The 26,360-nt window shown below is 37.1% G+C and overlaps 1 protein-coding gene across 2 annotated transcripts in view; it reads left to right on the top strand.

The window, feature by feature from the left end:
• Positions 1 to 26,360, top strand: part of LOC126092041 (carotenoid isomerooxygenase) — a 374,906-nt gene that overhangs the window by 335,275 nt on the left and 13,271 nt on the right. For both annotated transcript variants that reach the window (XM_049907445.1, XM_049907446.1), the window contains exons 5-9: positions 767 to 911; positions 1,360 to 1,516; positions 9,636 to 9,847; positions 15,366 to 15,542; positions 23,406 to 23,726. In XM_049907445.1, coding sequence (XP_049763402.1) covers positions 767 to 911; positions 1,360 to 1,516; positions 9,636 to 9,847; positions 15,366 to 15,542; positions 23,406 to 23,726 — 1,012 coding nt within the window. The remainder of the gene's footprint in view (positions 1 to 766; positions 912 to 1,359; positions 1,517 to 9,635; positions 9,848 to 15,365; positions 15,543 to 23,405; positions 23,727 to 26,360) is intronic.

Here is a 26,360-nt window from a genome sequence, read left to right as displayed (position 1 = left end):
TGTCTGTGTGTCACATTCGCATCACACGCTCCTGCTGCCTCTCCCTCCACATTCCTATTCCCTACACCTGCTGTCTCCCTCTGAGCCACCAGCTACCCCTCCCAACCCTGTCAAAAACTCATTACTTCTACCATTTTGTGAGTGGTTTCATTTACTTCTAAACTACCTGTGTGATGTTCATGTACATCAGTTTCTTTAAAACTGTCTTTTACTGTTAGCATAGCTGTCTTCACTGGCACAGTACTGGATAACTTTTAGTGGTATTACCATGTGAAGTCTTCACATGAGTCATCAGAAAGTTTAATTATGCAAAAATATTGAAATAAATGTGCCTTTGTCAGTTTAATTGGGTACATAATGTCCAGTGTTTCCTCTTTGATTAAGGCATAAATTGCATTAGAGTACAGACTGAAGGCAACATTGTAATTAACATTTCACATCACTAAACTAAACTCCCCTCCACCCTTCCCCCTAGCCTCCTATTCTCTCTCCAAGACTCTATTAAAGAAAGGCTGATATCCTCTTTGAGAAATAACTCTGTCTCTCACTGAAAAAACTCAATTACGCACTAAACAAAACTTGAGTAGTGAACGGTAAGGAAGAGCAAAATTACTTTATCTTGGATCAGACCAAAGAGATTTCCTTGCTTTCGTTGAGGGCATCAGTTCAAGAACTGCTTTTAGTCTGTATATAATGTAGGTAGGGTTTTAATATATAATGTAAATGAGGAGCTAACTAATACATATGTTTTATTATCTACTTTCAGAGTAGCAGCAGTATTCAATCCTGGAGAAACACTGACTGATAATGCCATGATCTCTGTCTATCCTTTTGGAGATGAGTTCTACACATTCACGGAATCACCTGTTATACATCGCATTGATCCTGCAACACTAGATACCATGGACAGGGTAACATACTTGTGCATTTCCATTTTAGTGTTGGATCTGACTTTCTGAACAGTGAACATTAAATGAGAGAGAAAGAGCAAGGGGAAAAATATGAATAGCACCCACTAAATCATAAATAAAAAAGTCAGTTATTAAATATCATTACTTTGAACTAGTGGATCATTCATCTACACTAAAAATTGTTAAGAAAAGGTAACCAGTGAAAGAAAGGAGATTAAATGGTGCAAGGTACCAGAAGCAAGGCTGCACCACATCTGAAATAGTTCTGAATTGTATAAGATGAAATCACTTGCAAGTGTATATCCTCATTGTGTGCTTGTAACCTGAAGACAAATTCTCCACTTGTTGAATCTCAGTTATTAATGAAGTTATGGTGAAGATTTTTCAAATGTTTGTAATAACCAACTACATATTCAGAATTCTAATGATTGTGTACATTTCTCTACAGGTTAATGTAGCAAATTATCTTAGCATTGTGAACCATACATCTCACCCTTTGGTTATGAATGATGGCACAGTATACAATATTGGGATGACACTTACTGCATCAGGTCCTCATTACTGTGTAATGAAGTTTCCACCTCCTTGTGCTACTGAAGATAAAAGTAAGCATAAATCTTGAAATCATAGTGTGATATAGAACTTGTTAGTGGATAACATTAATATGTTTATATGTGGTAAGGATATGTGTTCAGTTCATTTATGTACCCTGCAAAGAAGAAATAACCATAAAAATTAAATGTTTTTCTTAGTGTATTACTAAAAAACTATAATAAAAATATTTTTGAAGGTATATTCATAAAGCCTTTGAGAAAACTTTTAGTGACTGTGACTTGTTACAACAGACCACTATACTTTTTTTATAAACATTATGGATTTGATATCAAAGTGTTCTAGTAGATTGCAGAATCCACAATGAGCAGCAACCTGCTCTTTCAACATTAAATCACCTCCATTCATTTCACAACTCTTCTCACTGTTAATTCATCATATTGTACATGAATTGGTTTCATTATTAAATTACCCACAGTCCCTGTTTTATCTGTTACTTTTCAGACTGGAAATTGAGCTGTAGGCTACACAAAACAGTATCATCATTTCTTGCTGAGCTCTGTCTTTTTCCATACAGAAATGAAACAAGTCATTCAAGCCTGTTCAGTTAACACACATTTCTTCTCTGTTTTTCTTTTCAGACTGCATTGCCTGATCCATCTCTTAGTTCCAAATTTCTCATTATTCTGATGAGGTCTTAAAGCTGTAGCACTGTCATATTTTCCTGAATTTATGTACATCAGTGCCCTTTTTTAAAGCCAGTCAGTGTAGATTTTGTTGTGACTGAGCATTATCAAAACCTATAAATTCCAGATAAAGTGGTAAATCAGTGTGATTGTTCCATCCTATACTTTTATTACAAATTTCAAATAGTCCATTGTGCTATATCTACTTCTAAAGAAAGTTTGTTCCTTTGCTGATAGAATTTAGTGCATTTTTATGCAATTGCTGATGATTTTCATGAATACCTTATCTGTTATGGAGAGGAGGCCAGTAGGTTTGTAGTGTTTGTACCCTGACTGTCTCCTTTCATTTGCAGTGTAATAATTACAGTATTGTTCCAGTTGTGGAGAATTAGCCTCCTTCCTAGGCATTCTGTAACAGTTTTACTACTTTGTGTCCAGCATTAATCATTTCTACTGAAACCTCAACACCTTCTAGCAATCGTGGAAATACCAAGACTAACAATTTCCACAATTTGAACTTGCATCCTATCACACCACAAGACATATGAGTTCAAGCCATGCGGAGTGACCGTGCAGTTTGAGGCATCATGTCACAGATTGCACCACCCCTCCCACTGGGATTGCTAGATTGTCTCGGGATGTGGGTGCGTGCCCTCTGCCCAGTTTTTTGGCCATTGTTGTCAGTCAGGCTCAAGGTGTACGCCCCTCGGGCATGGGTGGGTGTACTATTCTTAGCATATGTTAGTTTAAGTAGTGTGTAAGTCTAAGGACTGATGACCTCAGCAGTTTGCTCCCTTAGGACCTATCGCTGAGCTGTGCTATCACTGTCTTTGTCTTTATTTAACTGATCATTACCTCCAACACACACGTTACCACTTTTGTGGAAGCTCAAAACACAGGTTTGTGTTGCCTGCACTGCATACTTACAGTACATGGAGAGAGAGTTTGTCCCCCCACTCCCAATCCCCAGGAAACCCTGCGCACTCTCTCCTCTCCCCCACATCTGAGTTAAGCCAAGTTATAGTTCATGAGTAGTATAATTTTGTTGTTCTTTGTGTATCTGTTATTAGATTTCCAAAAATGTAGCTATGCCTTAAACTTACACCCTTATTTTGTGCCATCAAACACATACTTTCCAATTGAAAACTGCACAAAATATCCATAAATAGAGTAAAAACCCAGCCTGTAGAAACAGGTGGTGACTGAGACATGATTTATTATGAAGTTGTAAACATAGTGCAAAGTTCAGGTTGGAATATTAACGATATAAAAAAAGAAGAGATTGGCCACTCACTGCAAAGATGACTTGTTGAGTTGCAAACAGGCAATTTGAAAAATGCACACCCATTCACACAACCGAGCACAACAAATACTTGACAGTCCAGTGTGGAGTGGGAGAAGGGGAAGGGATAGCAGGGTACTGGTGAGGAAAGAGGAGTCGGCACTGCCTGGTGCAGCATGCGGGAACTATAGGTGGCAGGAGAGGGCTGCCAGGTGTAGTGATGTGAGGCTGTGGTGGTGGGGGGGGGGGGGGGAGGCAACAGTAAAAATGAGAAGCAGAATAGACAGGAACAGAGAAGCAGAAAAGACTGTTGGGTGTGCTGGCAGAGAACATCACACAATGAGAATGAGGGGTGGTGAATTGTGAGAAGGTGACAGAACAGATCGAGAAGAAACAGTTGGGTGGATATGGGTACAGTAGGTTACCCAGGTTGACGCCAGGATAATTTCAAGAGTGGGGAATGCGTTGTAAAGATAACACATCTGCACAGTTCACAAAAGCTGGTGTTGCAGGGGAGGATCCACATGGCCTGGGCTGTGAAGCAGCTGTTGAAATCAAGCATGTTATGTTTAACTGCATGTTTAACTTTGTTCTTGTCCATTGTTCGGCAATGGCCATTCATCCTTATGGACAACTGATTGTTAGTCACACCAATATAAAAAGCTGAACAATTATTGCAGCAGAGCTAGTTTATAACAGAGCTGCTTTCACAGACTGCCTGGCCTTAGGTGGGGTAGGATAAGCACATAACAGGACTGGAATAGGAATAGTTGGGTAGGTGGACTGGGAAGGTCTTTCACATGGGACATCCGTACAGATATTATATCGGTAGAAAGGGGTTGGTATTGGGAGTGGCATAGGGTGGAGTAGTATGTCATAAAGGTTGGATGGTAAACAGAACATCTTTCTGAAATGAGCATAGTAGTTTCCAATACACATCGTAGATGCTCATAACAATAAATAAAGATTCTGCTCTTAGCTTCTGAATCCACAATTTTTTCTGTCAGAACAGGAAACAGAGATAAATGACACAGAACTCAGGTTAAGATGAGACATCTTTTCTGAGAAGAAAAGAGGATAAAAATCAAGACTATGGCATTACTGGGTAGAAGGTCAAAGATATTACAGCAATAAAAATCCCTCAACACCTACATAACTGATCTCTTTAACAACTATTCTACTGACTGAAGTTCCGTGGAAGCTTAAAAATGTGTCCTTAACCAGGATTTGAACCTAGAACCTTTGTCTTTCATTGGCATGTGCTCCACTGACAGCCAGCCAAGCATGGCTCATGACATGTCCTCACAGGTTCGCTTCCAGCAGTACTTCTTCTCCTCCCTTCCAGACTTTACAGAAGTTCTCCTGCATACCTCATAAGAATAGCATTTCTGGAAGAAAGGATCCTGCATAGAAATGGCTTAGCCACAGACTTGGGAATTGTTCCCACAATGAAACATCCTGGCAAATTAAAACCATGTGCCAGACTGGGACTTGAATCTAGAACCTTTGCCTTTCACAGTCAAGTGCTCTAATGTCTCAGCTATGCAAGCATGAAACACCATCTCTCCTCTCATCCACTAATATCCCTTCTCATAATTTCTTAATTTCTCAGCAGTTCTCATAAATACCTTGCACAACTAACACTCCTGAAAGAAAAGATATTGTGGAGAATTAACTTATCCGCAGCTTAGGGAATAGTTTCCAGAGTAAATCTTACATTCTACAGTTGAGAGAGAGCTCTTTATTTCCAGGAGCACCGCACCTGCAAAGTATGCAGGAGAGATTCTGTGAAGTCTGGGAGACAGTAGGGAGGTAATGCTGGAAGTAGAGCTGTGAGGGAAAAATCTGAAATCATGTCCAGATAGCTTGGTTGGTGAGTGTTTGCCCTCAAAAGGCAAAGGTTCTGATTTTGAGTCTCAGTTTGGAACACATTTTCAGTTTGCCAGGAAGTGCCATTAAACTGATATAGTCAGTGTGTGCCATGTGCAATATATGATCTAATTGCTATACAATAAAGCAAACAATGGAAAATCCAGGATGAAATGAAACACTATTATGAAAAAGAAAGTTGCTACTCACCATATAGCAGAGTTGATGAGTCGCATATAGACACAACAAAAGGAGTCTCACAATTAAAACTTTCCGCCATTAAAGGCTTCATCAACAGTACACAACACACACACACACACACACACACACACACACACACCTGCAGTCTCAGGCAATTGAAACCCCACTGCAAGCAGCAGCACCTGTGCATGATGGGAGTGGCAACTGGGTGGAGGTAAGGAGGAGGCTGGGGTGTGGAGGGGGAGGGATAGTATGGTGGGGATGGTGGACAATGAAGTGCTGCAGGTTCGACAGAGGGCAGGGGAGAGGTGGAGAGGGGAAGGGGTGGGGGAGGAAGTAATGGAAAAGAAGAGAAATAAAAAGACTGGGTGTGATGTTGAAATAGATGCAAGACCTGTCCCATACATCCTCCCACCACCACCTACTCCAGTCTGGTCACTGGCATCACCTATCCCATCAAAGGAAGGACTACCTGTGAAACCAGTCATGTAATCTACAAGCTAAGCTGCAACCACTGTGCTGCATTCTATGTAGGCATGACAACCAACAAGCTGTCTGTCCGCATGAATGGACACTGACAAACTGTGGCCAAGAAACAAATGGATCACCCTGTTGTTGAACATGCTGCCAAACATGATATGCTTCATTTCAATGATTGCCTCACAGCATGTGCCATATGGATCCTTCCCACCAACACTGGCTTTTCTGAATTGCACACGTGGGAACTTTCCCTGCCAATACATCCTAAGATCACGTAACCCTCCTGGCCTCAATCTTAGTTAGTCACTTCCCTGTTCCCATTCCAGCACTACACAGCCATCATTCCACCATCACACCCAGTCTTTTTATTTCTCTCCTTTTCTGCTACTTTCCCCCTCTCCTCCTCTACCCACCCCATCTCTCCTCTGCCCTCCATCTAACCTGCAGCACTTCACTGTCCACCACCCCCACCATAGTATCCCTCCCCCTCCCCACCCCAGCCCCCTCCTTACACCCACCCAGTCACCACTCCCATCAGGCACTGGTGCTGCCACTTTCAGTTTGGTTTCAGTTGCCTGAGACTCTGTGTGTGTGTGTGTGTGTGTGTGTGTGTGTGTGTGTGTGTGGGCCAAAAGCTTTAATTGTGAGAGTCTTTTTGTTGTGCCTATCTGTGACTCAGCAGCTCCGCAGTATGGTTATACAATAAAGGTTGATGGAAAGAATCCCAAAGGCAGGACAAGACAGCACATAACAAGAACACTGCATGGCTTCATCTCAACATGGCAAAAGACCATACAAAAAGAGAACTGAAACCACATGGCAGACCTTTCTACGTGGCTGGACAAACACAAAAACAAAAGAAGATAGTTCTATTTATAATCACATGAACTGTAAAAGAAAACACAAATGTTGGTAGGAAATGCACTCTATGATAAAAGTTCCAGACTTGTCCATTAACTATCTATCTGTGTTTACCTACTATTGCTGATTAACATTTGCAGGTAAATACTGATAACTATCAAGAAATCAAGGTTATCTATGAGGGTCATCCACAAAATAAGTTCCTTTTCTATTTCTATCCACAGCAGCACTATGATCACAGTTCCAAGTATGCACCACAGTTACTCTGACTCAAAAAGAAGACATGTACGCCATTTTCAGATCGCTGCTGGTGATGTGTGATTTGTATTGCTTCTTTATAATGTCAGCCATAATTGAAAATGCTGCTGTGTGTGTAATCAGATCTGTGCTTCGTTTTCTAAATGCAAAGGAAGTTAAACCAAAGGAAATTAATCAGCAAATCTGTGATGTTTATGCACAAAATGCTATGAGTGATTCAATGGTTATAAGATGGGTCAGACTGTTCAATGAAGGATGTGATCAAGTACACGATGAAGAACGAAGTGGATGCCCGTCTGTGGTTACTGATGAACTGGTTCACACAACTGAAGAGAAGATTAAGCACAACTATAAGTTTGCACTTAGTGCCCTTGCTATGGAAGTTCTGCAAATCCCACGATCACTAACTCATAAAATTGTTTGAAAAACTGAAATTTTGAAAACTTTGCTCACGTTGGGTACACAAAATTCTTACTGAACAACACAAAAATAATGGATCGGCAGTGCACTTCAGTTTTTGACATGCTACAATGAAGAAGTCGGTGGTTTTCTTTCTTAGATAGTCATGGGAGATGAAATTTGGGTATCGTACGACACCCCTGAAACAAAACAGCAATCAATGGAATGGAGGCACACTTCATCCCCAATGAAGGTTAAGCCTAAGCAAATGTTGACACCTTGAAAAATCATGTGCACCATTTTTTGGGACAGAAAAGGCAACATGCTGATTGATTTCTTACCACAAGGCCAAACAATCAATGCACATGGTAACTGCGAGACCATTACGAAATTGCTCCACACAATACAGAACAAGCACTGAGGATTACTGTGAAAAGGTATTGTTTTTTTTCCATGATAATGCCCGACCTCACACGGCGAATGTGACCAAACAACTCTTATGGCAATTTTGCTGAGACGCGTTTGATCATCCTCCGTACTGCCTGGACCTCGCTCCTAGCAACTTTCATCTCTTCTTACACCTAAAATCTGTTATTGGTGGTCAACACTTCGATGATGATGATGATGAGCTGAAAGAACATGTTACCATGTGGTTGAATACACAGGCAGCAACCTTCTATGAAGAAGGCATACAAAAACTTCAGCCACACTATGAAAAGTACCTATAAAATTTTGTAAGCTATAAAGAAAAATTCAGAGTAGGAGTTAAAATCCATGGAGAAGAAATAAAAACTTTGAGGTTTGCTGATAACATTGTAATTCTGTCAGAGACAGCAAAGGACCTGGAAGAGCAGCTGAATGGAATGGACAGTGTCTTGAAAGAACATCAACAAAAGCAAAACGACGATAATGGAATGTAGTCAAATTAAATCGGCTGATTCTGCAGGAATTAGATTAGGAAATGAGACGCTTAAAGTAGTAAATGAGATTTGCTATTTGGGGAGCAAAATAACTGATGATGGTCAAAGTAGAGAGGATATAAAATGTAGACTGGCAATGGCAAGGAAAGCGTTTCTGAAAAAGAGAAATTTGCTAACATCGAGTATAGATTTAAGTGTCAGGAAGTCGTTTCTGAAAGTATTTGTATGGAGTGTAGCCATGTATGGAAGTGAAATGTGGACGATAAATAGTTTGGACAAGAAGAGAATAGAAGCTTTCGAAATGTGGTGCTACAGTAGAATGCTGAAGATTAGATGGGTAGATCACAAAACTAATGAGGAGGTATTGAATAGAATTGGAGAGAAGAGAAATTTGTGGCACAACTTGACTAGAAGAATGGATCGGTTGGTAGGGCATATTCTGAGGCATCAAGGGATCATCAATTTAGTATTGGAGGGCAGGGTGGAGGGTAAAAATCATAGAGGGAGACCAAGAGATGAATACACTAAACAGATTCAGAAGGATGTAGGTTGCAGTAGGTACTGGGAGATGAAGAACCTTGCATAGGATAGATTAGCATGGAGAGCTGCATCAAACCAGTCTCTGGACTGAAGGCCACAACAACAACAACAACAATGTAGAAAAGTAGTTTAACAGTTGTAGATTTTTGTAGAATATATATTTTTTCTGTATTTGTATACTTTTGTTTTATGTAACCAAATGGAACTTATTTTGTGAACATACCTCATACATTATAAAAGAACATATCATAGTTTATTATAAACATATTTCTCTTGATGCTGCTAGCAGGAGTTTGGATGTGGACAGATGTTGGAATCCTTGTATCTATATAATCATATAATTTGCAACAGCAGTTAATAATGAATATTGTAAGCAAGCTCTTGAAATTGCAGCGGATTGCCAATAACTGCTGTAAGCTTGTTAAAATGTGTTAGATCAAAACTCTCTGCTAATCCTAGGCACAGAAATTATTATTGTGTCCTGAACTATAGTTGTACAAATCACTGTTCATCCTGAATTAATCTTTATTATTAATAAGGCATTTTGCAAAAATTGAATATACTCGACATACATTACATTTAACAAATGTCTTATTTATCTTCTATTTGTCTAGATAATTCTCTAGAAATAAATTACCTAAATGTAAATAATAACAAAAAAAAAATTATATTTCAGAATGTGTGAACTCATTTGAACAGGCTACAATTGTTGGAACTATTCCTTCAAGATGGAGGTTACATCCATCCTACATGCACTCATTTTCTGTGACTGATAACTATTTTGTCATCCTGGAACAACCATTATCACTTTCAGTGCCTTCATTTCTGAAGTGCCACTTCAAGAATGAAGCAATGATAGGAGCTCTTCAGTGGTATCCAGATGAAAAGGTACAGTGCATTTTTACGTGTAGTCTACAGATATTTGTGAGAACAAGTGTGTCTTTCTATTGTGCCCAATAGTTCCAATATTAAAAGAAGTACATATGAAGGCAGAAGAACAATAAAGTGATTTGAAATTTTTGTAACAAGATCGGAAACAAAGATACAAAATATATGAGTGCTGTGGTAAGTCTCAATAGAAACTAGAAAGTGTGCTTAGCATGAAACTTTGGAGCTCAAACTCGTTCTTCCACTAAATTTTCCATGAAAGTGTTGAGTGGTGTGACATTTGGTCTTTAACTTTTCACCATATTTTTTTTACTTTGTTTCTTGTTTTATAAAAAAATAATTTATAGTCCATTGAGAGAAATCAATAGTATGGCCATAGGAACTGGATTGATCTGCCTGTACGCCATTCTTTTCATAGGTCACTCAAAGAGCATTTTCTTGATGTCCAGGATCCATCAAACTTTGTCTGCTTCCAAAACATTGTTCAGTGTAAAATTTGTGAATGTCTTTCATAAAAGATGTGGGTGTACTTTATATAGCTTGACTATGCCTTGAACACCATTCTAGATTGCCATCTGTTGCCTCAAATGTCTCTTCTTGATTAATTATTGCTTTGCTACCTCATTTTGGTGATCTGGATCCACTGTCCCACTACTATGCTTGAACACCCAACTCTTCTGGACTTCTTTCCATCTAGCAGGGAAAGCTAAATGAAAGATTGTAACTTCTACTGCATACTACGAAATGACTTTGAATGAACTCTTGTTTTGACTCTTCTATATTTTAAAGTTCATTACTTCCCATTAATATATATTACAGTACCTGAAATAGGCTTTATCAATGATCATACACATCAGTCAGTAAAACATGTCTGACTTAAAGGTCATACAGACAGTGAATGGTCTGTTGAAAGATAATTCAATTGTCGTGATGATGACATCAGGATTTTTGTTAATCTGTGTATTCTGGGCAGCCCATGACACCTTCAGTTGGATGCACCACAGTGTAAACACACACACCCAACCAGTAGATGCTGCGCATTCTCGGCCCTCCCATAGTATCTGCACCAAAATAAGTAGCATGAATTATCTCTAATCCCACCTTACACGCTATTTCTATCTTCTTCCTTTATAACAATCATCTTTTGCTGGAACAATTATTCATAGTAGGCCAGGATACTTGCCAGAACATCCTGATATAATACAATTGACAACATTATGAACACATTTTTACAAATAATATTCAATTGATACTTTTTTGTAACTTTTGCTACTGTGTGCAAAGGAAAATTCAATTTATCAAATTTTTAAAATCATAAATGGTTAAAAAGTTTGGCCCATTCTTACATTTAGGAGCACAATGTTGTGACAGAACCACTTAAAATGTGGCACAGGACTCCTAATATTAGAAAGAACCCATCATCTATCATGTGTGTTCCTATTAGCCAAGGATCTGAGTTTTTCGCCCCATTCCTACTACCAACCTTCCCGAGTCCTGTCATATTTTCTCCTTGAAGTAGAAAATTGTTGTTCAATAGCTAGGAGTACTACATTCTGTTATGGGAAACTGTACCTCTTGAATGTAAATATTAACTAGCCCTCTGTCCTTTAGTTTCCCTGACAGTGATCTTTAACTTGATAATTGCCATTTCCTTATTTCATTACATGTAAACCATACCAGTGAACAATTGTATTGATTTTCATGTCCTGTCTCTAGTGGGTCACTTAAATTTGCATACATAATAGTCTGATTGGCTAACTTCAATGGTAATTAATTCAGAAACAGCACAATGTATCAAACTGTTTTTAAACAATTATTTCTCAGCTCGACCTACCCTGTGACACCCTTACAAGCCTTTCAGATGGTTTCTGACTATCCTGTGTAGACAGACCCATACTGATCAAGAAATATATTGTCAGTCCTGTACTAACTACTATCTCTGGTTTATCTGAACTAACTTTTTGATATGCTCATGAACTTTGTGTCATACTCATCAAATACTATACATCTCTTCAATCTGTTTACTTGCCCTGTGGTTCATATAACAGACCTTACTGTAGATGTTCTACCACTATCTAGTTCAGCCCCATAACTTTAAGCCCTGTACTATAAACAGGAGAGCATCAGTGAGATGAGCTGATGTTTAACCACTGTTCAGATTTTTGTGTCCATATGACAGGCACCAGGCTGTCAGTGAGGATAATCAGACACTGACTGAAGGTCTGTACTGGTAACATAGAGCATAGAGTGTACTTTTCACTACAATACCATCACTTCAGTGGCTGTTTCAGCATACAGATGTTTTTGGCCACCTATCAAAGTCCTTCAGAACTCTATCGATTAGAATTTGCTCTGAGGCACTGTATATGCTTACTTCTTAACACGTGAATGGTATCAAGGTGTAGCTGATAATTCTTGTTGACACATCCTATTTTATAGTTTATTTATGCCCCTAGCATATTTCAAATGCTTGCCCAACTAGTGAAAGTGAAGGGACTGTCTCAAAAGACAGTTCCTTAAAAAGGCTGAGTCACATCCTGTCAGCTCCCTCCTCCATCCTGCTTCAACTGAGATAATGTTGTTCATCTGATTATCTCATTCAAATGAGAAATCAAACTAAAACTTCATTCATTTCTGCTAACATTTTTACATTTATTTATTTTCATTTGTGTCTCTTTCTTATGTTACAGTAGAATTATCTTTTAAGCATTTTTTTCTCATTGTTGTAGCCTGAATAGCAATTTACAATAGCAACATCCTTAAAAGGTAGTTTTTAACAGATAGTGTAAAATATAAATCTTTCACAGCAAATAAGATTCTGTAAAAGAATATTTGAGATTGATTCTTTTTGCTTATCAGCATGTGAACACAATAACTTAAGTGAATATTATATTTGAGTTCTATCAATATGTTTTTAGTAAAACAACACTTCTGTTTCTGAATTTATTTCATGTAAGTAAGTAGATATTAACCTAGTAGATTTATGGTCTCCATAATAGAGACCAGATAGTTATAATTAAAGTGCAGCATCTCACAGAAGTCCAGTGTGGGTTGTAATTATTGTATGGCTGCGAAACTTGGTAGATATGTTGATGAGTTAATGCAGCAACAATAAACATTGGTAAAAATTAGTTCCTATTTTGGCCACTATGTGCAAATCTGGCACAGTACAGCATCTCGTCAACATCTGCAGTGCTCATATTGAACAAATTGTGTAAGTGGCAGTTAATAATAAGATCAGAATTTTGCCTTCTTCACTTGTCTGACCTTTCCGACCCACATGCAGTTCCTAATCCATTTTCTATGGAAACATTTCTATTCATCCTTTTTGCATTCACAGCACCAGATTTTCACCTTGTGGCCAGAATTGGAAACAATTTTTTGCTGGCATAAATCAGTTCCACACTGATACATTAGAATATGTACCAGGTTTTGCTACCATACGGTAATTACTGCTCACACTGGACCTCTATGAGTAGCTGCACTTTAATTGTAGCCTCGCGGTAGACCAGCATTAATATTTAACTTTACTCATTTTTTGGCTAGCATGAACTTATTTTTTACATACATCAGTTTCTTGACAATATAAATAATAAATTCGTCTTATATGGATGCACACACAAGAATCCACAAGACAGAGAGGCATTATTCATAATGTGTTGATGGAAAGCCCATAGCAGTTCCCTTAAAGCTCTCTCACATGTGAAATCCAGACTTCTTGCACTGTTCATGGATATGGCTCAACAGTCTGTCAGAGAGAAAAAAAGTATTGGAAGCTCAACATAATGACGTTTAAATATCTCTTGCAGTCACCTTTTTCAGCTTCTAGTGTATTATTCATTTTCTCTCATTTTCCCTAATGGTGTGATTATTTTCTTCCATTTGCCTTTCTGTATTTAAGTACACGGCTTTCCATTATGCTGATTTTTAGCTTTCACACTGAAGATAAGTCAATGTCAGTTATTTTACAGAAATGTGATGAACACTTTCATCAGCTGCAGCATACATATTATCAGTTACCCATGTTTAATTTAACATAACATAAAGAGTGTCAGTCATTCTTTTCATGCCTCAGAAGGTGTCATCTGTCAATTTCTACCTAGCAAGAAAGGGAGTCTTGTGGCACTGTTAGAAGCAACCACTATTCTATACTCTAACTTTAATCCCCGTGCCTCTTTAGCATCCAGTGCACATAAAGTTCTGTTTCTCATTCAAAAAATTTAGTATATGCTGACGACACAAGCATACTTATCAAAGATCCAAACTCAGCCCTAGCAGACACAGCTCAGATGATAGCTGAACAGGTCTACAAGTGATTCATGGCTAACATATTAAGTCTTAGCCTCACAGACTCATATTATGTAATTTCAAACAAGCAGTAATGACCTTTTAGCTCCAAGAACAGACATTAATAGTTATACACTGAGATGACAAGTCATGGGATTCTCCCAAATATCATGTCCGACCTCATTTTGCCTGGCATTGTGCAGTAGCTTGACATGGCATGGACCCAACAAGTTATTGGAAGTCCCCTGCAGGAATATTGGGCCATGCTGCTGCTATAGCCATCCATAATTGTGAAAACATTACCAGTGCAGGATTTTGTGCCTGAATTGACCTCTCAATAATGTCCCGTAAATGTTGATGGGATACACTTCAGGCAATCAGGGTAGCAAAATTATTCACTTGAATTGCCCAGAATGTTCTTCAGATGAATTGGGCCCAGTGACATGTTGCTCTGTCCTCCTTAAAAATTCTATCAGTGTTTGGGAATATGAAGTCCGTGAATGGCCACAAATAGCCTCCAAATAGCTAAACATAAGCATTTCCAGTCAATGATTAGTTCAATTGAATGAGAGAACCTAGTCCATTCCATGTAAACACAGCCCACACCATCATGGAGCCACCACCAGCTTGCACAGTGACTTGTTGACAACTAGGGTCTATGGCTTCAAGGGGTCTGCACTACACTGTAACCCTACCATCAGATCTTACCAATTTAAATCATGAATCATCTGACCAGCCCCTGACACACAAACATCAGCTATATAGTAAAACTGAGGCAGCAGCAGTTTTCTTACTGAGTTATTGAATTAAATTCAGGTTTTATAAGTGTGACAGCATTAAGCAGTATAGTGATGATTTGTTGTTAATATAGCATACCACTTAAGTTTCCATGATGTGTTTGTCTTAAATGTATAAATGTATACTCACATCCCTGAAAGTTCTTCTTCTTATTTAGAGATACAGAACACAACATAAACCAACAGATACCCAACGTAAAAAAGACATTTTAGTCACTTTGATATGCAAGTTATAAAAAGATTGTAACAGAATGAAAAGGATTAGGCTTTAATGTTGATGGTGGGGTCATTAGAGAGGGCATCGTAAGAATATAATGTTCTGAATGCATCCATACGGTCTTATATCTATAAAATTTGTTTCATTTTAAGGTGTTTACACTTTCTCTTTGTGATTCATGATGCAGTATCTCAACATTCACATTTCTTTGTTGCAGACTAACATATATCTTATGAACAGAAAAGATGGTACATTGGCACATACATTTGTGGCTGAAACATTCTTCTACCTCCATACAATTAATGCTTATGAGTCTGATGACCATCTAGTCCTGGATGTTTGTTGTTACAAAGATGCAGAAGTGTTGAACTGTATGTATGTTGAAGCTATGGAGGTAAGAAATATTTTTGGAAATTATTATTTTCAGGTCTTGTATTTCTTTGAATTATTGTTATTGGCAGCACATGATTTAACATAAATCTTATGCAATAAATTTAAAATGTAAGTGAAATATGAATAATAATATATGCAGCATTAAAGGATCATATACTTGGCAGCTGCTGAGGGAATGAGGGAAGTGCAACTGGAGCATGCTGATAAAAAAAACTAACTTAATTATAATACAATACGCATCAGAAAAAAAATGTAAGATACAAGAGAAAGAAAAGGTGAAAGGCACAAATGCTGAAAAGAAGGAAACATTTCTGTAAACAACTCTGAGTTGGGGAACACATAAGGCATAGGAAATAAATTGGATGGAACAATGTACTAATGGTCAAGATGAAAATTCTAGAACACTGATAATAATAAAAGCTGATGATAAGTACAATAATTTCCTCTAGTCTGAATCTCCTCTAATCAAATTGCTCTATCTATCTTGTTACTTGTGAAGAATGACATTGTCTGAAGGCTCAATGACAATTCTAATTTTGTTTATGCATCTGTCAACTGCTCAATGCTTTATATGGTAAAGTATAACCTTTGCTCCTTCCAGTCTACTCCAACAAAGACGTTCCACATTTTACTAATATAAATTGGTTGCACAAAACATATAAGTTAATCATTAAAATAAATACATGATATAAACCACAGCACAGTACATTACAAGACAGTACAACCATTAAGAAATGTATCAGTAATATTAACAGGACAGATAAAAAGTCTACTCACCAAGCAGTAGCAGGGGAACACACACATGTGAAAGTTAAGAAAATCTGCAAGTTTTCGGAGCCAGTGGTTCCTTTTGGCAGAAGGGGAAGGAAGCAGGATGAAGGAAAAGTACTGGTGAGGTTTAGGAAATGGCGAGAGTTTGGAAACGTCACCCAGAACCCCAGGTGAGGAGAGACTTAGCAGACAGGATGAGAAGGTAGTTTAAAATATAAACATTTATAGAATTTATAAGCGTATTTGTATGAGGACAGGACAGGTGGTTGACTGTGACCTTTCTGAAGAAACCATCCTGGTAAGTCTCCCACTTCTGGGCAACTTTTCCAAACTGTCCCCATTTCATAAATTTTGCTAGTCCTTTTTCTTCACCCCTCTTCCTTCCCCTTCAACTCTTCTGTCAGATGAAGGAGGCACTGACTCCAAAAGCTTTCAAATTTCCTTAATGTGTGTGTGTGTGTGTGTGTGTGTGTGTGTGTGTGTGTGTGTGTGTGTGTGTGTGTGTGTGTGTGTACAATAATATTAACGAAATCAAACAATGGAAAATACAGGAAGGAATGTAACAATTTATGAAAAGGACACACACACACACACACACACACACACACACACACACACACACACACACACACACTTTCTCATACTTCATACTGCTGCACTGTATATTAAATGTATATCTGCAGGTTCCTTTAAGGAATAGTGCTCCATCTTTAACAGCTATTCACCAACTGTAGACAGTGGCATTCTCCATTATGGAAGCAATGCTCCATCTTTGAGAACAAGTTAATGGCTGCAAACATTGGTAAACTCTACCATGGACACATTTAAGATGACTGTGCATTATTTCTTCAGTATTGTCACCAAAACTAAAGCAGCAGGCAGTTGTTTCTTATGAAATATGTTGTTTACAAAGTACAAGCTTCATGCATGGTTGCTCTTTCAAAGCCTCTTAACAGCTGAACTTTTTGTTCTGACCATTGATTTCTTATCTCAAAATATTTTGATCCCAAATGTATGGGAAAACCTGTACTAGGAACTTACGTGCTCTTAAATCATGCATGTGATTTTGATCCTAAAGGTTTGAGACAAGCTTTGTTGGATGCTAAGTCATTCTTAAATGTTTTTGTTTTACTGTGTCTGAGACTTGACCACCTACTCTGCACAACAAATGGGCTTGAATGACTTAGTACTGGACAGACTATTTACATAAAAGCAAAGGTCAAAGCATATAACCATGTGTGACACTCAGAATGATGGATGTGTTGGTATTAAAAGGCACTATTTGATTTCTGCCACTCAGATTAGGTTTAATCAGACACTTTGCAGCTTCAACAGTAAAACTTTGTGTAATATAATTCTATGGTTGTCAAAGTGAGTGGTTTCACTGAAGGTCTGAAGAATGGCATACAACAGCACATGAAGATAATGTGGAGGAAAATATATTTTTAACTGCTTTAAATCAAGTATGAGTCTTTATTGAGTTTCTGTGACCACTGCTTACAAATAAATGATTATGGATTGGAAGCTGCAGGGAATATGCTATTTGTTTTGATAAGATAGACATTAAGGAAATATGATAGTAGGTTAGTGGGTATGATCTGTCATCCTGTGGTAGAGATGTAACCACTGTTATCTTTAAACATGACAGAAAACGGACACTATTAAAAATACATTGCAGACAGTGGATGTGTTATGAAATTTCCTATTATTTATCACAAAATAAGAAAGACCAAAAATGCCTTCTGTATTTGAGCTGCTTAGTTTTACTTTTGATTTTTTGATATAATATATTTGAAGTTCTTAACATACACATGTAGAATTTATATTTTAGAATGCTGTTGGAAATAGTTAGTGTGTGTTGAATCATGACTTTAATCATATTTATAATTTAACTCTTATGCAATTTCATCTCAGTAATTAATTTTCCAACTCAGTTGGATAAATACACTAGGACCCTAATTGACAATGTTTTCTTTTATGAAATTCAAAGCAAGAAAGTAACTGTTTACTGAGTAACAAATTCTCTCTCTGACCATGATGCATAGTTATTTAGGATGAATAACGTATTGTCTTACAGTAGGGGCACTCCTCAGTGGAAATCAGTTAGAATAATTAATAACCCCAGAACAAATATTTTTAAGAATAGTTTACAGGAGCTGACATGCATGTAATTTATGATGAACCAAATACTAACATAAAATTTAATATATTCCATGATAAATTCATTTCGTTATTTGAACGCAGTTTTCTGCATAAGCCATATAAAAAACTGTGGATCACAAGAGGGATTAAAGTATCTTTTGAAAGGAAAAGGGAAATGTATCTTTTGGCAAGAACAAGTAAGGATCCTGCAGTAGCTGCACACTACAAAAACTACTCAGAATTACTAACAAAGGTTATTAAAAAATCAAGAAACATGCACATAATTACAGAAATCAGTACTTTCAACAACAGACTTAAGGCTGTATGGAATGTAGTGAAATGAGAGAGAGGACAACCAGCCATAGAGCACAACAACATCACTATTGATCTGAATGGAAGTGATGAGTCACAGGAAGCAAATGCACTTAATAATCATTTCTCAAATATACTAGAAAGCATAGGAACAAACAGTTCAAGAGCAAAATCACAGCAGTGTGTTGAAAATGTAACTTTCACAAATTCAATCATATGAACATATCTCCAACTTCTGAAATTAAGAAAATTCTACGTTCTTTCAAAAATAAAAGCTCATCTGATTTTGATGGTGTTTCCAATAGAGTGCTAAAAATTTGTTCCCACATAATAAGCACGGTCTTATCTGAAATACGTGCTGTATCACTAACTCAAGGCTCTTTCCAGAGAGACTGAAATATGCCATTGTGAAACACCTCTTTAAGAAAAGTGACAAGAGAGATGTCAATAACTACCAACCTGTTTCTCTGCTGACATCATTTTCCAAAATTTTTGAGAAGGTGATGTATTGTACAATAGTCTCTCACCGTAGCAACAATAGGATCCTTAGCAAATCACAGTTTGGGTTTCAGAAGTGTTACGCTACTGAGAATGATAATGCCATTTACACACTCGCTCACCATATTTTACAAGCATTAAATAATAAAATACCACCGTTTGTTATTTCTGCAACCTCTCTAAGACATTTGACTGTGTGAATCACAGTATTCTCCTACATAAATTGATGTTTTACAAGATTGATGGTATAACCAACCAATAGATAAAGCTGTATCTAACCAAAAGAATGCAGAAAGTTGTATTTAGTAATTCAAGCAATGTAGTCTCTTTGGGAAATTGGAAAAAACATGTTTTGGGACTCCTGAAACAAGTCAGTTCAGCCACATTTGCACATAATCATTGCAAATCTTGGGGAGAAACAAATCAGTAATCTGACATATTTTGCACATTTTTATTCTATAACTTCATGTGGAATAATGTTGAGGGGCAACTAATCATTAAAAAATAAGGTCTTCATTGTGCAAAAACCTGCTGTAAGAATAACATGTGGTCCTCACCCACCATTTATCTTGTAGACACCTGTTTAAGGAGCTGGGCATTCTGACTACTGCTTCACAGTATATTTATTCCAAGTAATCCACTACAGTTCAAAAGGAATGAGGAGATACATAATTAAAATAGTAGGAGGAAAAAGACATTCATTACTCCACATTAAGGTTATCATTAGCGCAAAAAGAACGTGGTGGGTAGGAATTACTAACTCACATTTGTGTATTTTTTTTTCTTTTTGTAAAAAAAAGAAATGTTCAGAATATAACTGAGTGTACAAATTAATTTGTAAAATGGCTTGTTACACATTAGTATGAACTATAGTAGGTCATGTCTCAAGCATTAACAAAATGAACACTGAATTCATTTCCTCCAAGAAACATTTTTTGGAGTCCTTAAATCCTTTCACTAGGCTTCATGCAATTTTGAATTTATTGCAGGAGTTGCTAATATAAACATTTTTGCCTTACATCTAACTAATCCAATTTCTGACCTGCATTTTCTTTCTAATTTCTTGCTTCATAACTTTTGTATTTGTTGTAAGGAAACATAAACAAGATTCTAATCCTCTGTAGAGCATATGGGGCCATATATGAATTGGTTTTGGAGTAACTTTTACAATGGGCTGTATTTCTGCACACACTATCTTTTGTTTCTGGTTGATGTAAACCCATCCATTGAGGATTTAAGTTGTGATACACAGGTATCTCTCAGTTCATTTGTGATTGAAAATGACAGTATGTTCAGGTGTTGAAAAGATAACCAGGCTGCATTCCCATAAATTACTCGTACATTCAATACACTGCGCGAAACTTAAGATTTACACATTTTCTATGCAGCAATCAGCAACACAAAAGATACTGTACTGCAGTTCTGAGCACCCACTAAATTAATTTATGTACCTCCTTGCTTTTTGTTTATAGAAACTTTCAGTAGTATGAAGCCCCATGGTACAGAAAAGTCTAAGAGGTCTTCACTTAGAAAATTTTCATTCATATACAACATAACTTATACTTCTTTCCATACAGGATACTCAGGTCATCAGTTTTATTTCTTAGGGATGTGATATTTATAAGCAAAAATAATAGCAAATTGTCATTCCATAGAGTGGATATGAACTATTGTGCAATGATATATTCCCTTTTGCAACCTTATCTCAAATGGAGCTGCTTTATTCACATGGGCTGCTAGCAGTACTGGGGCCAGGCACTAGTAATGAAAATGTTTCCTCAGTTCTAATCATGAAATATATTTGCTTCTTTTTGTTAAATTTCTTGCCCTAGTGCACACATATATTGGAGCACTTTTGGTATTGGACACATACTGGATACTTGAATGTGGAATCATCTTATTTGTCTGTGAATTTTTTTGCTGAATATGTTGTACTTTCAGTTTGATTTATCAATGCATTCTCACTTCAGTGAATGTTTCATATTAAAACAGAAAGCTCAGTTGGTCTCATTTTCAAGTTTTTAGAATATTTAAATCTTGTAAAAATAGCAAAACTTTATCTCTGGCATTCATAGTGAGGTGCCTGAGGTCACATTTAAAAAAATCATTCATGCAGGTGGATAATACAAACATACTATCATTTGACTGTCACAGACTCCTGTATGGAGTACATGGAAATAAACATCGCTAGCATTGAGAAGCAACTGAAAGAATTGAAAACAAATATTTCACCAGGTGCAGATGGAATACCAGTTTGGTTTTACAGAGAGTATTCTTCAGCACTATGCCCTTACTTAGCTTGCTTTTATTACAAATCTCTCATCTACACAAAGTCTCAAGCAACTGGAAAAAAGTGCATGTGCATCCTGAATATAAGAAGGGAAAAAGAACAGACCCAAAAAACTTCCATACCGCACCCTTAACATTGAGGCAAAAAGCTTTTGACCAAAAATCAGTACGGATTTAGAAAGCATTGGTCTTGTGTCCTTATATCATATTCTGCAAACCATGGATGTATTTCATTTTCCTAAATTTCCAGAAAGTGTTTGACACAGTGCCCTGTTATGGACTGTTAACAGACATCTGAGCACACGGAATAGGTTCCTAGATATGTGAATGGCTCAAAGACTTCTTAAGTAATAGAACCCAATATATTGTCCTGAATCACGAGTGTTCATAAAAGAGAAGGATACTATCAATAGTACCCCAGTGGCATCTGATAGGAGTGAGCAGCAATCTGTGACTGTTTGTTGGCAGTGCTGTAGTGTGTGGGAAAGAGTAGGTATTGTGTGATAGTAGGAGAATACAGGGTATCTTAGGCAGAATTTCTATTTTGTTTAATAAATGACAGCTTGTTCTAAATGCAGAAAGATGTAAGTTGATGCAGATGACTATAAAAAAAGTCCTGTAATTTTCAAATACAGTAATTGTGATTAAATATCTATGCTTAGCAATGCAAAGCAATATAAAATGGACAAGCACCTAAGGTTGGTGGTGGGGAAGGCAAATGATTAACTTTGGTTTATTGAGAGAATTTTGGGAAAATGTAGCTTACCTATAACAACCTATAAAGGAGATTGCATATAGAACACTAGTGAGACCCATTCTTGAGTGCTACTTGAGCATTTGGGATTCCCAGCAGATCAGATTAAAGGAAGGCATTAATGCAATTCAATTCAGAAGAGTGCTGCTAGAATTGTTACTGGCAGGTTTGATCAGCAAATGAGTATTATGGATATGTTTCATGAACTCAATTGGGAATCCCTGGAGGGAAGGCGACATGACATTCTTTTCATGAAATATTATTGAGAAAACTTAGATAACTGGCATTTGTGGCTGACTATAGAATGATTGTACTGCTGCCAATGTACATTTTGCATAAGGACAGGGAAGACAAGATAAAAGAAATCAGAGCTTGTTTGGGGGCATACAGATAGTAGTTTTTCCTTCACTACATTTGTAAGTGGAACAGGAAAGGGAATGACTAGTAGTGGTTCAAGGTAGCCTCCTCCATGCACCTTATGGTGGTTTGCAGAATATGTATGTAGATGTAGATATAATTGTAGAGTAACATACTGCAAATAGCATAATATCAACATCCCACGTCCAGCCATCCTAATTTAGGTTTTCCATGATTTCCCTAAATCGTTTGAGGCAAATGCCAGGATGGTTCCTTTGAAAGGGCACGGCTGACTTCCTTGCCCATCCTTCCTTAATCCGCTGAGACTGATGACCTCACTGTCTGGTCTCCTACCCCAAACAACCACCCAAACCATAACATCAACATGTTATTACTTTTTTTTTTTTTTTTTTTTTTTGTAATAATACTGAATGAAAGCAAGTGGTATTTTTCCTGTCTTTATGATGCTCCTGAACAGAAATTATATCTAAAAATATTAGTTTTAAATGACAAACCTTTTTGATAACTTAAATACAAACATTCACTAGGATAATATTATTGAGTATTATAGGATAAGCATAATAAATGCAAATATCTGTTAGTAGAAAATTTATTAATTTTTTAGTCTAAATTTGGCACTAAAAACAGTTGGCAGAAGCCTTATGTTTCTAGATCTGAATGCAAACTAAACAGTGTCATAGATAATAACAATATCTAATGCAATGCTTCCTTCTTTTCTAGAACTGTCACGATAATCCAAATTATGCACAAATGTTCAGAAGCCGTCCTCTAAGATTTGTTCTTCCTTTGGGAAGTACAGAAAAGTGTGATAATGAAATTCAAGACATAAATGACAACAAGAACGAAGAAAACTTAGTGAAACTCAAAGGCAGCAGAGCATTTGCTTTCAAATTACCATGTGGAAACATATTAGTGAAACCAGAACTTCTGTGCAATCTTGGATGTGAGACACCTCAAATCAATATTGCTGACTGTTTGGGAAAGCCCTACAGATATTTCTATGCAATATCAGCTGATGTTGACATAGAAAACCCAGGCTGTGTAAGTTATTTTAAATTGCAAATAAAATTAGTGTTCTTTCTTTTTTCTGATGGAGGTATAAAAGAATCTCTTAGCAAAACAGAAAGACGTACTAGTAAAAGTAAATTTTTCAACAGTTGTAATTATTGATAAGAGAGTGTTCAGTGATAGATCATGTGTCGTCATTGTCAGACATTTTGCATTGGAACAACAGTTAACAGCAGAAAAACTGGAACATTATCTTGGTATTTGGGATAAGTAACAAGTGCAGTAATATGTTGCTTTCCATAAAGGGGCTGCTTTTCTTTACATACTATGATAATTTTAGTTTTGTGCCATTAAGTTTATCTATTAATTGAAACATTCTGTTCAGGACCAGGTCAGAAAGATTATCTGTACTCATTTGTGTGTGAAAAAATGTTCCCACTAGAAAGATAATATCATGAAGAAAATATCTTTGGCACCAACACTGCATTGCATACTGTGTGGATTAATTCAAAGATGTCGAGGAAATATACTTGACACTGAAGTCTACATTCTAAACTCCATATTGTCTTTTATTAATCTATACCTTTACTTGTTCCCCATCCATGACAGTTCTCCTTCATCATATGGTCTATGGAACTTGATAATTACTGAATGAATATTGTTTTCTATATGCTGATTTTGTAGACATGGCATTGTTTGCACCTGTACGTGTATCGTGGTAATAATTTACGTGGATCACATCGCTTTCTGTTATATCACTCCTCTGGCAAGCAATCACTATGATAGTTATTCCTGACTGTGACAGCATTATTCAGTGAGTGCATCAAATTATAGTATTAGTGAGTCATAGCATGGCCCTTCATGTGCACTAGTCACACTGGGTAGCAACCATGACAATAAAAGGTGACAGGTTTGCAGAATTTTTAAGTGATGATAATTAGGGCACAGTTGTATTATAGAGACTGATTATTGTTGACTAAAATTTTTGTGAGAAAACAAGTGGAGGGGATCCAGGCAGTAGTTTGAGACATATCAATGAAAGAAGAAACACCGCAATACCAGGAATAGAAACCTCACAGGAACACATTTATGTAACTGCTGCTCAGCTCTAAGACTGAACCCACATCACTAAATCATATAATACTACTTAGCAGCCAAATTTTACATGCATATAACTGCTTCAAAGGACAGTCTTTCTAATGGTGATAAGATATACCTTCACATTTTTTTCATGCATAATGAAGATCAGAACAAGACATACATAACATGCAATACCAAATTATTTAGCATGACAAAAACGGGGATATCTTGTTTGTGTATGTCCCTGAGAGCATGGTTTGAGCCACTTTATATGTCTTCTTCCACATTAAGTAGTCTTGATTCTCTCATGTCGGGAAATTATGCTTCATCACTATTGGTGGCACTATATTGCTTAGTGCCATTTACACTTATGCTACCTAAATTTAAACAAGTATGTTAGAAAAAAAAGGTGTTGTGTTAAAGAAAGACCGAGCGAGGTGGCGCAGTGGTTAGCACACTGGACTCGCATTCGGGAGGACGACGGTTCAATCCCATCTCCGGCCATCCTGATTTAGGTTTTCCGTGATTTCCCTAAATCGCTTCAGGCAAATGCCGGGATGGTTCCTTTGAAAGGGCACGGCCGATTTCCTTCCCCATCCTTCCCTGACCCAAGCTTGCGCTCCGTCTCTAATGACCTCGTAGTCGACGGGACGTTAAACACTAATCTCTTCCCCCCTGTTAAAGAAAGCATCCACCTTCTCTGTTTTACTACACGATTGTTGTTTATCATTATTAGTAGCTTAATATTTATTGGATTACAATATCATTTTTCAAAGGAAATATTTTCTTACATCTGTAAATATTGAGTCTTATTTACTGTGCATTACTACTTGGTAGCTAACAGAATTTTTCGAATACTCAATTTAGAAATGACTAATGAGGTATGTTTTTAATATTTTTTGGAATTGGTAGGGATTCCCAATTGATTGCTTTATGTTAGATGGAAGCTTGTTGCGAACCTTCCCACCAGAGTACAAAATTCCATTCTGATTCATAGATAAGGAGGAAAAATATTTGTTGTTGTTGTGACTCGACAATCTTTCAAAGTGCCGCCGCACAGTTACATGCATCCTCTACATGCGGCACTGTATGCCAGCCATGCAGCAGCAGTGCCACCTAAGCGGCCAGCCAGCCAGCGGCTGCTAGACTCGGACTCAGTTATGATTTGACTGTTAAAGTGACACACGCCTTACTCTGTTTACTTGATCTGTGACTTTCATGTATTGCATCGTCCTTGAAATATATTTATTCAACTTGAAGTTTTAACAGTTGTTATTCCTTGGATCTTCATACCATCAAAGTCTTTAATCTACATTCCATTTACCCTTCACCAAAGGACTTCAAAGAGTAGTTGAACAGAATGGATAGCATCTTCAAAAGAGATTATAAAATGAAAATCAACAATGGGGATAATGGAATGTAGAACAAATTAAATCAGGTGATGCTGATAGAATTAGATTGGGAAATGATATGCTGAAAGTGTAGGTGAGTTTAGCTACATGAGTAGCAAAATAACTGATGAGGGGTGAAGCAGAGAGGATATAAAATGCTGACTGTGTAAAGCAAAAAATCATTTTTCAAAAACAG

Source organism: Schistocerca cancellata, chromosome 7 (assembly GCF_023864275.1).
Source record: "Schistocerca cancellata isolate TAMUIC-IGC-003103 chromosome 7, iqSchCanc2.1, whole genome shotgun sequence".
In the NCBI taxonomy this organism is placed as follows: Eukaryota; Metazoa; Arthropoda; class Insecta; order Orthoptera; family Acrididae; genus Schistocerca; species Schistocerca cancellata.
Note: the sequence above shows the minus strand (reverse complement) of the source record. Positions and strands in the feature narration are given on the sequence as shown.